The sequence below is a fragment of the Lepisosteus oculatus genome, chromosome 24 (genome assembly GCF_040954835.1).
Source record: "Lepisosteus oculatus isolate fLepOcu1 chromosome 24, fLepOcu1.hap2, whole genome shotgun sequence".
Taxonomy (NCBI): Eukaryota; Metazoa; Chordata; class Actinopteri; order Semionotiformes; family Lepisosteidae; genus Lepisosteus; species Lepisosteus oculatus.
Window position 1 is genome coordinate 5177532 of NC_090719.1, and position 11615 is coordinate 5189146.

Sequence of the window (11615 nt, forward strand, 5' to 3'; positions counted from 1 at the left end):
AAACCACAAGTCTTCTGTTTGAGCTAAACTCCTTTCAGAAGAGCACAACCACGTGTAATTAGTGGAATAATAGAGCAGGTTGCGATAATGTTATTGAAGACATCACCTGTTTGACTGCTGGAGTTTTACAAACAGACGGTGTGCCTCTACCCCTTCAACTACCCCCTCCAGCCGACATTATGCAAAAAAATCCCTTGACTTTATAACACTAAAAGCAGCTGAAAACTTTAAAAACCTAAGTGGGATTCTCATGGCAAACCAAAACGTCTTTTCTCTTTAACCTCCTGTATTTGCATGAGAGATACAAATAAATGAAGACACACATATCTCCACAACATGACAATCTTCGCTTATTTTGTTTGCAAATTAAACAGTTCCATAGGCATACAAGTCTAATATAGTTCTGCTACTGGTGTTTTGTATTTATTTTCAGTTGGGTTTTTTTAAGTTACAAAGGTAGGCTCAGATAAAAAAGAAAGATAAAATTCCGTCAAACCTTAAAAACTTAAGAGGTATTTGACAGGTACGTTAAATTGCTGAGTTATAATAAACAGAGCTGGCTAGCATTTTCCCCCCATGAGCTCTGAGGGACTTCTCTTTGCCCACTTGGCAGTATATGCAAGAGTAAAAGTTAAAACAAAATGTATGCCCCAAGCTACCTGTAGCTTTCATGCGATGGGCTACTGAACAGTTTTCATGACGTGGACTTAAAGGGCTACCTTATGTGCCACACTCAAGTTAAGAAATTGTTCATGGTTATCAGAGATTCACCGACAGTCCCTGAAGAACCCACCGGCAGAAACACAATGCTTCCATTTTAAGAACCTGCTCCTTTAAAGTCCTATCAGCAGTGGGCTGATGACGATAACCGAAGCAGGACCTTGAAGCTCCACAAGGGCGCTTCCTGTATGGTGAATGAAAGGGGAGTAGACAGGAACTTAATCCTCCATAGAAAACAGTAGCTTTATTGAAGCTCCTTCAATAGGACAAGAGACTGCATTCATCTATGAGCATACAGTAGTTGCAACACAAGGCAAGGCCTTAATAACGTGTTCCAATATTAGCTTCTCATTTAGTCAGTAAGTATTCACACCTAAATATGTCCCACTGTTCCTAAGATAGCACTTAATCGTATCTCTGGTTAATAGGATGGGATCATTTTCATCCCAGAATATACTGTGCCTAAAATACATAATAAGGGTTTATAATATAGGTATTTAATTTATTACTTCCGCTTGACAAGGTTTATTTTTGAAGCCGGAAGAAATAGTAAGGACCGAATTTGCTTCTGCTAGCAACTGTGAAGGTCAGTTAGTTCAGATGAACAAATGTAATGAGCAGTGTTCTGTTTCAGTGGAAATACTGCAGAAGGACTCAACGGTTCCGTGAGGTCCACTTCCAGAAAGCAGGCCCTACTGTAGGCCCAGAAACATCTGAAAACTGAAGAAGGCATAATATGAAAATTACATCAAATTATTTGTGGAGTTCCTGTGCCATGAAGACAGTCTACAGTTTTTGCAAGCTTTTAACAAGGGAGAAGAAATGCAAAGGGGCTAGATATAGGTTTGGAGACCATTATGGAATACAATGCAATTGAAACAAATCACTCTTGACAGGGGAGAATTGAGCATTGTTGGAAGAGAACAATATGCATTTCATATTGTATCATCTTTTCCACACTCTGTTAAAGAGGTTAAGATTTCAAACTATCAACTAGATCTTCAAAGTAGTCTGGCATTCTCCATGACCTGCTTCAGGCTGCATGAAACAAACCACAAATACACAACTGTGTTCCTCTTGTAGGATTGAGAAGTGTTCAAAAGTATTACAGCAGACCAAGTTATCTGCACTTCTCCTGTGCCGTCAAATACCTTGGGGTGATTAACTCAGACAGTTTTTGCCGAAGCATGTGAGCTTTCAGCACCCACTCCAGTTTTTCTGCTGTTATCTTTAAGGCTGGGGCCCTCACCTTTCAATTTTGACAGTCAACACAACTAAGCAAGAGGGGGAAGAAATTCTGCCGCAAGTTTTCCAGTGCTGCTTATTATTACCATCAGTTCATTAGACATGCCAGTTCCCTTACAGTTTCAGAGCAGATCACACGTTGGTTCCCATTTTAAGCCTGGGTTAAAAGCTGTGTGCTTACACCAAAGAATAACAGAGACTCATCTTGCTTGGCTAAAGGAGGGCAGCCCTGTCACTCTGTTACCCAATAAAATACTTGACCTCAAAAATTCCAAAGCTCTATCATACATCTGCTGCTGACGCAAAAATTATAACTTTCAACTAAAGGTTTGCGGTCGGTACATTTTCATTTCTCTATTTTTTAGAGGAAAAAAACCCTGAATTGCCAACAATGATTTTTGTTATAGCCACCCAATAGAAGATTTTGGGAGCTTAGCTCACAGTTACGAACACCCCTCAGCCAGACACAGAGGGGAATGAGGAAGAGTAGGCAGACTCCTCCAACTCACCCACCTTTTAACACATCACAGGCAGGGCAGCGCTGTATTGGAGTGTTCAGCACCGACTGGAAGAGAGCAGCACCCATCAGCAGCAGAACTGCTAGCCTGCAAGCGCTCTCTGGAGGTTACAGGGGTCACCCCGTTTGCCGAGAGAGCTCCAGTTGGCTATCCCTACCCTCAATCGATTGGGCACATCCACTCACTGATCAGTCAGCGAATGATATAACCCAGGCTCGAACCCGCAACACTATATTTCACAGAGCTAAACCACTGCTCTCAGGTGAACACCTTTTCCAGTTGAGCCCCTCTAGAGGTTACTGCTAAAAGTTTTACTTTTAGCAATAAAACAAGTTGACACTGGCACTCCAAGGGCTGCCAGGCCTCTGAGACCACTTCATTCTTATGAGTCGTCTCCTAGCGACTCACCTTTTCACCGAAGCAGCAGGCGTTCTGAATAAGCATAGGCCGTCAGCTGCTCTTCCCTTTGACATTCAAGCCCCCTGCTCTAATGGAAACGCGCAGGGGAACGTCTGCCCTGGGTCAGCCCCAGAGTTAACCCCATCTAGCAACTGTCCCTCTCCTTTACAGACTCCTCAGCCATGCTAAATAATTTATCACTTCTACCACAATATGCGTCTGGAATACCTGAGAATCCGAATGAGCCCCCACAAACAAAAGAGCTGCTGCTCTGAAGACGCAGTAGTTGAGGTTTTGGGGGACAGACTTTATAAGCAGCTATCAGGGCAGGCAGAGAAAGGCAACCAAGGCTCTTTTTTTAAAACATAAAAAATATTACCAATGGTAAAAAGTCTGATGAGTTGAGTCATCTTTGTCCAGGTAGGACATAAAGACACAGTAAAAAATAATGAAAAAAACAAGCCTTCTTGCCTTATGTTTCCCATTGACTCCCTCTATTTGTCAGGAGCAGGGAATTCAATGCATTAAATCCAACTACAACACAATGTCTTACAGCAATTGCTCAGAAACGAAAATGGAACTCACAAAACACCAGGTCTCGGTTAACTTAATTTACACCTGCACTCTGTTTTGTGGGTAGGCAACAAATAGTGCCTCGTCACACCTAAGGGTCCTAAAAAGACTGCTCATTCTCATAATAGATCCTGAAACCAACTGGTTTTTAGAAAGGTCACAGTTCATTTACTTGTTAATTCACAAACCATCAAACTACATCCTGTTTTCTTCCTTTCAGTATGATTGTACCCACCCCCATTTACTGTCAGCTGAAAATGTTTTTACAAACATAATACTTCCTGTAATAAAAGAAACTAATTAATCATTTTTAAGATGCCCTGCAGTTTTTACTTACAAATTATGTTTACACTGAAGAGCATGCAAGATTTTACAAGATTTTTTTTAGGTTGCTCGAGCTGCTTGTTTATTAAATTAAAGTGGCAGCAATGTCTTCCTCTTGTATCGTGGGAACTGATACTCTCTGAATGATCTCAAGCCCAGATTTGTGCCTATCTCAAACAAAATCTAAAAACATGTTACCACAGAGAAACTGGGCAAAAATGGTTAAGTGCCATTCTTGAGAATCAAATGCTTTTTTGTTTTCGTGATTAGGTGGTAAAAATTACGTCAACATTTCTAGCCAAACACACAGAAAGTGAGGAGGGTACAAAAATGCTTTTAAAATAAACAGATATTAATCATTAATGAACACCATGAAGTCTGGGGACTCTGAGTAAACGTGAACTGATTTAGCACAAAGTTTCAATGGCCTAGTTAACTGGTATTGGGTCCAGACAACTGTTTAACCAAAGCTCTTCATTAAGAGCCCACCTTAACTTTTTAGAAGATTTTTTAGCAAATAAAAGTGTGCACTGAAAGTGAATCTTATTTATTCCAGAAGCTGCATACCAGCTCACTCATCCTATGACATTTCACAGCCCATCTGAGGTTTTCTTAGAAGTCAGTGCCTGCTTCAGTTCAGCAAAGTAGAAGCCAGTTCACATGTTGTTCCCTTCTGTGCCACTCAAGTGACTGTGCAGATAAAATGATCTGTTTTGATTGTGAAAAAGGAATCTAAGTGTCAGAGAAAGTCAGTTTTCAATTGACACTTGACTTCATCTTTCTTACACTGATGCATCAGATTAGTCCCTTATTTTCCCTTCGCTTAAAAGAAACACTTTTTTATCATCCAATTTTTGCTCCCATGGGTATTACATTGAAATTACGAAGATATAGGGTAGCTGTCTGCTCTGATTCATTACTACCTGTAGCATATATGAAGATAACAATGCATCACCAATGTGTAGGAGGTAAAAGGGTCACAACACTAGAATTACAGTATACATGAATGAGTTTACTCTTTTTTCAATATGACTAGGAAACTCCCTTGCCTGTGAATATTTCTTTCCTTGGTGTCAGAAAAGCTTGAATGTCCAAAAAAGCAAACCTTTGATCTCTGACTGAAACCCTTTCTCTCAACTTTTCACACAGATCTGTAAAAACCTTGTTAGTTTGAACACCAAAAAGAATCCCGGAAAACAAATACCGACATAAAATCGAAAGAGAAACACACTTTCTTTCTGGAAGAGGCTCAGACTCAAGAGCTCCAACAGTGGCCAGCCAGAACACCACACTGGGGTGAGGTAACAACGTGGTTAAACCAGTATGGAGTTTCCAGTCTCACGTGGAAAAAAATCATATATAGTAAACTGCTAAACTAAAGAGCAACTGGGAGGTCACAAGATTACTGACCCACACAATGAGACAGGTGAAAAGACAAACACACCTGTTGCACTACATTCGCAACTTCCTGTTTACATCTCCGGCATTTCCCTATCAAGCTGAGCTACTGCACCCCGGAGCCTTTCTCCTTCTCAAACGGACCACTACTCCTCAGGAATCCCATCTCTCTACTTTTCTAACACTCCCCTGTGGCTATATTCACCTGCTAACAGAGGGGCTTGCCACACGCAGAGCCACACGTTAAACCAAGGAAGGCGTTTTGGAACCCTCGCACTTTCTGAAATTGGGCCGACCGTCACATCTCTGGGGCAGAAACAAACCATCTTGAGCGTGATCTCATGGTTTCAGGCTCAAAACATACAAAACCTTTTGCATTCAAACACATTAGTTTTGAAAAGATCTGGAATAGCAGACTACCCAGGGAAAATGAGATAATTAAAGGACCTTCGGTTTCACTAAGGCCATCTAGATGCAACACTCATTCATGATGTGAATTACTACAGGAAAACATACATAAGACAACTGTTTTCTCACCACATCATTCAGATGAAAGTTGCAACAACATGGCCATGTCTGTGAGTATGGAATTCATACCACAATACTTCACATAGCAGTGCACATGCTAACAGCCCTAGTAGAGAAGTGAAAAATTGCTTCACTGATCAAAATAAATGGGGAACTTCAGGGAAGCCAGATTATGCAAGTCTGGAGAGGATTTAGTCAATCCATGTGGTTAAGACACCCAGTTTTACAAACAGCAACATGAGATCTTTAATGACCCAAAAAATAAGAACTTCAGATTAACACCTCCTATAGCATAGTATTAATTCTAGTTTATGAGTTAAACGTCCACCTACTGGTCCACTGAAACCACTTGCAAGTCTGATTGTCCTTGGAGGTCCCCCTTCCTAGTACTGACCATGCACAGCCTTACTTAGCTTCTGAGCTCTAACAAGGCTACAGTGTGGCAATGCTGCCGATAATAAACCTTACTGTTAGCAATTTGCACTTAACTCTCAGAAAGAGCCATTTCAAACTCAGATTGTAGAATCCATTTGTAAATGCACAACAGTGGGGAGGCTATAATTTTGTACAAATCCATTTCTAGTTACAACTCAAACATAACCTTTGCAGTACAAAAACAAATGGGTCTTCAGATGCCAAGCTAAAATGATAAACCCACATATTTTAGTACAAAGTATTTTTTATAAACTACCTTCTACAAAATGAACAACTCTAGTGCTCCAAGTCGTGGGGAAATGAATGCAAACATTTGGGAAACATTTGAAGGTTCTATTTTAGGAGACTCTTAAAAAAACTGGCCCAAATTCTCACAAGAGTGTTTCCTGTTGACAAAGTCATTCTTAGCCACTAGGTTTATCCTGCAGGAAATTACTGTAGACAAAATAAGGATTAAAGGTTGTCACTCTGACTTCTACCAAATGAAACTAAAATACACTTTGAAAGTCACTTTTTTCTTTTTAAGAAATTGACAAGAGTTTTAATGCCTCACCTAGTGGTGTAAAATTTGGCTGTACTTATACTTGCATGAGGCTTACTTTTCAGATCTGCTGAGGTAACTAGAAACTCTGATGTATGCTAACAGTGCAATTACACATGTATATCTATATATTCAGTTTTAAAATTGAAGTAGCATGCACATGGTTTTAAGTTAAACTTCCTTAAACTTAAACTCAGTACTAGGCCAAGCTAAAACCCAGCTTGATCTTTGCTTCTACCTAAAGGACAGAATAATCACAGAAAGAGTTTCTTTTGTAAACTGAAAGATCACATGCTCTTTTATTTCAAAATAAGAGTGGTAACTACTTTCTTTTCATTTTCCTTGACGTTTATAAGTCTAGTGTAAGTGGTGTCAATATAAGAATTATCTTATAAGTGCAGGATTCAAAATGATGCACTCAAAGCAGCTAACTCTGTTTTTCACCCCATAAATGGATAAACTGAACATATTTTGTATCCATAACAAGGTAATAGCAAAGACCAGTTAGATTCACATATACATTCACACAAATCAGAAGCAATTCCATTTTTTGAAGAATTATGAGACACCAAAAAAATCTCACACCTAAAAAGCAGCTTCTTCTAGCAGTTCAGAAAACCTTTGTTATTTTTGTGACCTTTGTAAAAGCCTAATAGCCCCACATTGAGAAATTCTCACTCCTTATTCCCCATCACAAATGCTAAAAATGGAATGACTTAATCTACAATTTACTTCTTTAAAAAATGAATAATAAGGCAAGAGCAAAACTAAAAGCTCCCATTTCTGGTCGAAAAGCTCCTCTCGGTTATAGTATTCATTCAATTTCACTTTCTAATTGGAAGAGTCTGAAGAGGGAACACGCACAATGGCAGCTTTGTGGCCAGAGTTTGAAGGATGCCAGACAGAAATTAAGATGTGGCCACTGGCCAACATGGCTTATTTCATTCAGAAACCGCTCAAAGATGCCAAACACAAACTTAGGCTATTTCATCCTCAACTTTCCTTCATTACAAAGATTTTAACCATGATTAACAGTAAGCAGACTCCAGGGCAGCATGTCTGTACTTGGGAAGAAGATTTTCCACTGGTGCCTGTCAGAGGAGCTCTGAGCCTGAGATGGGAGCTGTACATGTTTAGTTGATCAAGGAAAAAAATAAAAGCTCATAACAGATGACCAAGACTTTACCCTGGGCAAATACTTTTAGTTGCATAATTTGCCCACTGCACTTGTTTGGTTTCATTTATGTCTTTGAATCAGTTCCAGTCACATACAATTTAATTACATTTCACAGCCATCTGGGCTTATAATGTAAATCACAGAGAGATCTTCCATTCAAAAAAGGGGGGGAGGGACGGAGGCAGGGGGAGTGTGTGTAGGGGGGGGGGGGGGTTGGGGTCGGGGCCGAGAGGGGAACTCGCATTCTGAGAAGCCACACAATGATTAGTCACACAGCATTAATCTGCCTTTTTAACAATAGCTACCGAGTTGCGACCGAATCCCAGCTGTCGCCCCATGAAAGAAAAGAAAAACAAGAGTTAGAGCTTCAAGCGTCTATGAGACTTCTGCTGGAGAAGTGTCCTGCATTCATTAGAGGCTGCGGGAAAAGCTTGCTTTTGTCCACGAAATTGCTCATGGGCCTGATTAATTTGCCAAAGTTTTTTTTTTTGGTGTGTGTGTGCGCGCTGGGGAGGGAAAATGTTAGACAGACAACACCGAAGCAATGTCACTAAAACAAAAGACAAAAGAAAAAAAACAATATAAGGAGAATAATTTTGGAGATTTTTACGATATCGTCACACTTCGGGGCTCCGGTCTTGACGTTGCGATCAGATTCGCCGGTACAAGCGAGCGCTTACCTGCATTCTCCTGATCCATCAGAAGCGGTTTCGCACCTCCCTCCATTCAAACATGTCTCAGCGGGTAGCGTGCATCTCAGACCTGCAAGCACAAACATCGCAACTTGAACGGCCTTTCTCTCGCTTTATTTTATTGAAGTTCAAAAGTCGCCGCAAGAGATGTCAGGAGACATGGGATGAGATTCTTCACTATGTATTCAATCTGGCAGTTATTTTCCCCATAAACCACAGTGAAACACTGGGGAAAAGTGGACATCAGCAGCACGATTAATTAATAGTACGACACAGTGACACCCCAGGTTGCAACTTCGCGGACGACACAGGCATGTTCACTTTAAAGTCATGTGTTTTGCAGAGCTGAAGTAAACTGTAGTGCCAAGCTGAAAGCTAAATGAAATCCAAGGTGTTACTTTCAAAGGCTATTCTTGCTCACTGCGAAAGTCTGCCAAACTTCTGCGCACAGGGCAAAAGTTGAATACAGTACAAACCAGGTGCATGTGTATGGACAACGCTTGGGCCGCTCTGCAGGTGGATAAGGGTATTGCAACTGCATGCGACACGCAGAAAAGAGTGTCCTTATGTAGACTGCTTAGCAAAACAGGACAGAAATACGGAGAAAACGCTTTTCTGCGTCTAGGCTGACGGGCGCAGTGCAATGCCCAGTTATGGTTTACTAGTAGCAAGGACTTTGTACAATGTGCGGGGGGCAGCACAATCGCCCCTGGGGTAGTGAGCTGAATTGTGTATTTAGGAGAGTGCGTGACGTGCAAGCCCGTGGGAAAAACGCAACAGCTGCGGAGCAAGGACTCTCCGGACCCTTAACAAAAGAAGAAATCAGAGTCCAGCACTGTGGCAGCTAAAAAAGCCTCCTGTTGTCTTGTTTAATGCGGGGTACGATCAATGCTGAGCCTCCGCCTCCACTTGCGTTAGATACAATCTTAGAGCACACGAACGCCTTGCCCCCCTGCCTCTCAATAAAAAAAAACACTGGATTAATACCCTCATCAAACACCAAGCTTAAATGCTACAGTATCAAAGGACAGTTATGTATTAAGTATGCGTAATACTGTCAAAATATAATGCATACAAGGTTGGAGTTGCAGTGTACTGTACGTTATCACTGTTCTCAGTCGAAAATAATGATCGTTTATGATATTAATAATATACTGTGAAACAACACTAAGGAATACCCAAGCAACACGTAGGGGCGAAAAAAAACTAATACCTTTCGAAAATGATTTAGTTCAGAACAAGGGAGTGACTCATTTGGACACAAATGTAACTTAAGAGAAAAAAAAAAACTTTCACACGCTCGCCTGTAAGATAACAATTATTAAAACTGAGACCGCGAAACCGAAAATAAAATCACAGAAAAGTTACTCGCATGCCTCAATACGATCGATTGAAGCCTGGTGTCATTTTGTTAAACTTCCGCGATGTTTGCGAGGAACAAAAATATCTGAAGAGCGAACATAAATCGGACAAAAAGTACTCCACAATCTACATCAAACTCGACAAATTACGTGTTACGGTATCTCAGCATTTTAAGAGGTGTATGACAAGCAAAAGGAGGTGAAAATGAAGATTAGAAAATGAAATTCAGTGGCACTATAAAGAATATAGTCATTCTAATTTTGACACAAGAGTAAATAAACTCCTGAAAAGGTCACGCACGCGATATTAAGGTTCCAAAAAGGGTTATATTCACAATAATTCACTTTCTGTTCCAGTGGATTAGCAACTGATGCTATTTAGCTAGCAAGATGCGTCGCAGGCTGAGAACACGCAACAAGTGTTTTAGACTTGACTGCTGGATTTTTCCCCCCTTCAGTTAAAATAACACCGCGACACAGAATGAGTGCAATACTCTTGACTTCGACCACTTAGACCGGAATTCCCATCACTATTAGTCCTAATTATAAAGTCCCCCAAGTCATATTTAAAAGTGCGAAGAAAAAAATAACGTCTTCAATCCCATGCTTCTGCGAGAGACTGGGAATACAGTCACTGTTAAACGACTAAATAATAAACGGGCTCTACTGAATGCGAAACATGTTAACTCACCTCGTGTTAAACCAGTCAATGAAATCAGAAATATTAGTTTCACAAAGAAATGATGCATTCCTTCTCTTCTGCTTTACAGATCCTTAATAATCCCACGTAAGGTTAGCATAGATCCAGAGGTTCTTTTCTTCTTCTTTTGCCAAGAGTTTTAATGCACATCAAATATCCTCAATAAATAGATCCAAAAACCTCTCACTCCCAAATGTCCCTACGTACTCCGTGCGTGTGATGTGCTCTCCTCGGCTTCAGACTTCTATATGCGACTTGGCTTTCTGCAGTCTCCACTTGGCAATCAGGGGCGTTATCCTTCCGCGCAGGTACCTCTCCCAAATTACTTCTCGCTCCCAGAGCACTTGCTCGAGGAACAGTGGGAAAAACACGCCCCCTCTTTAAAACCACCTTGCGTTTGCTACGCAGAGCAGTTTGAAATTAAACATTGACGTCCACTCACGTTTTGCTGAAGTGTTTTAGAATCGGAACTATGCGGCAGAGCACTACTGTAGTACAGCACTTGGGGTTAGTACGGAAAGTTTGTGAAAGGCGGAAGACTTCTGCCTAATTTACAAATCAATTGAAGGGTTGCTGGTAGAGCGCCGGTCTGGGTTCGGCTGCTGTCTGTCGCTTGCTGGGAGAAAGTCTGAAGAACACAGCAGTCTTCTCACTTCAGACGCCCGGACAGAATATTCAAAAGTCTCGCCGGTTATTGAATTCACGACATCGCTTGAAAATGAGTTAATTTGTTTCTTTTCCCTAGAACAAAAAAAAAAAGTCCCGCGCCAGTTTCCGTCCTTTTCAGTGTGTGCTGATGCACTTTTTTGTTTATGGAAACGATACATTTTTTCAAATAAAAAGGCAAAACAAAGAAAAATTTGAAAAATAAAACATGTGACAGGCGTGTTGTTGTAAACAGTATTTATCCAAATGATATTCCACCTAAAATCCTGATGAATGTATAAAAATAACCTTTTCTTAAGACCACATTAGCTGTAAATAAAAAAAATATAGTCGGTTTT

At 40.7% G+C, this 11615-nt stretch overlaps 1 protein-coding gene across 1 annotated transcript in view; it reads right to left on the minus strand.

The window, feature by feature from the left end:
- notch1b (notch receptor 1b) overlaps nucleotides 1-10936 on the minus strand; it is a 46930-nt gene extending 35994 nt beyond the window's left edge. The window contains exons 1-2 of the mRNA XM_015366778.2: nucleotides 10603-10936; nucleotides 8539-8620 (exon numbers count right to left, since the gene is read on the minus strand). Coding sequence (XP_015222264.1) covers nucleotides 8539-8620; nucleotides 10603-10660 — 140 coding nt within the window. The 5' untranslated portion in view covers nucleotides 10661-10936. The remainder of the gene's footprint in view (nucleotides 1-8538; nucleotides 8621-10602) is intronic.
- Between the last annotated feature and the right edge of the window lie 679 nt (nucleotides 10937-11615).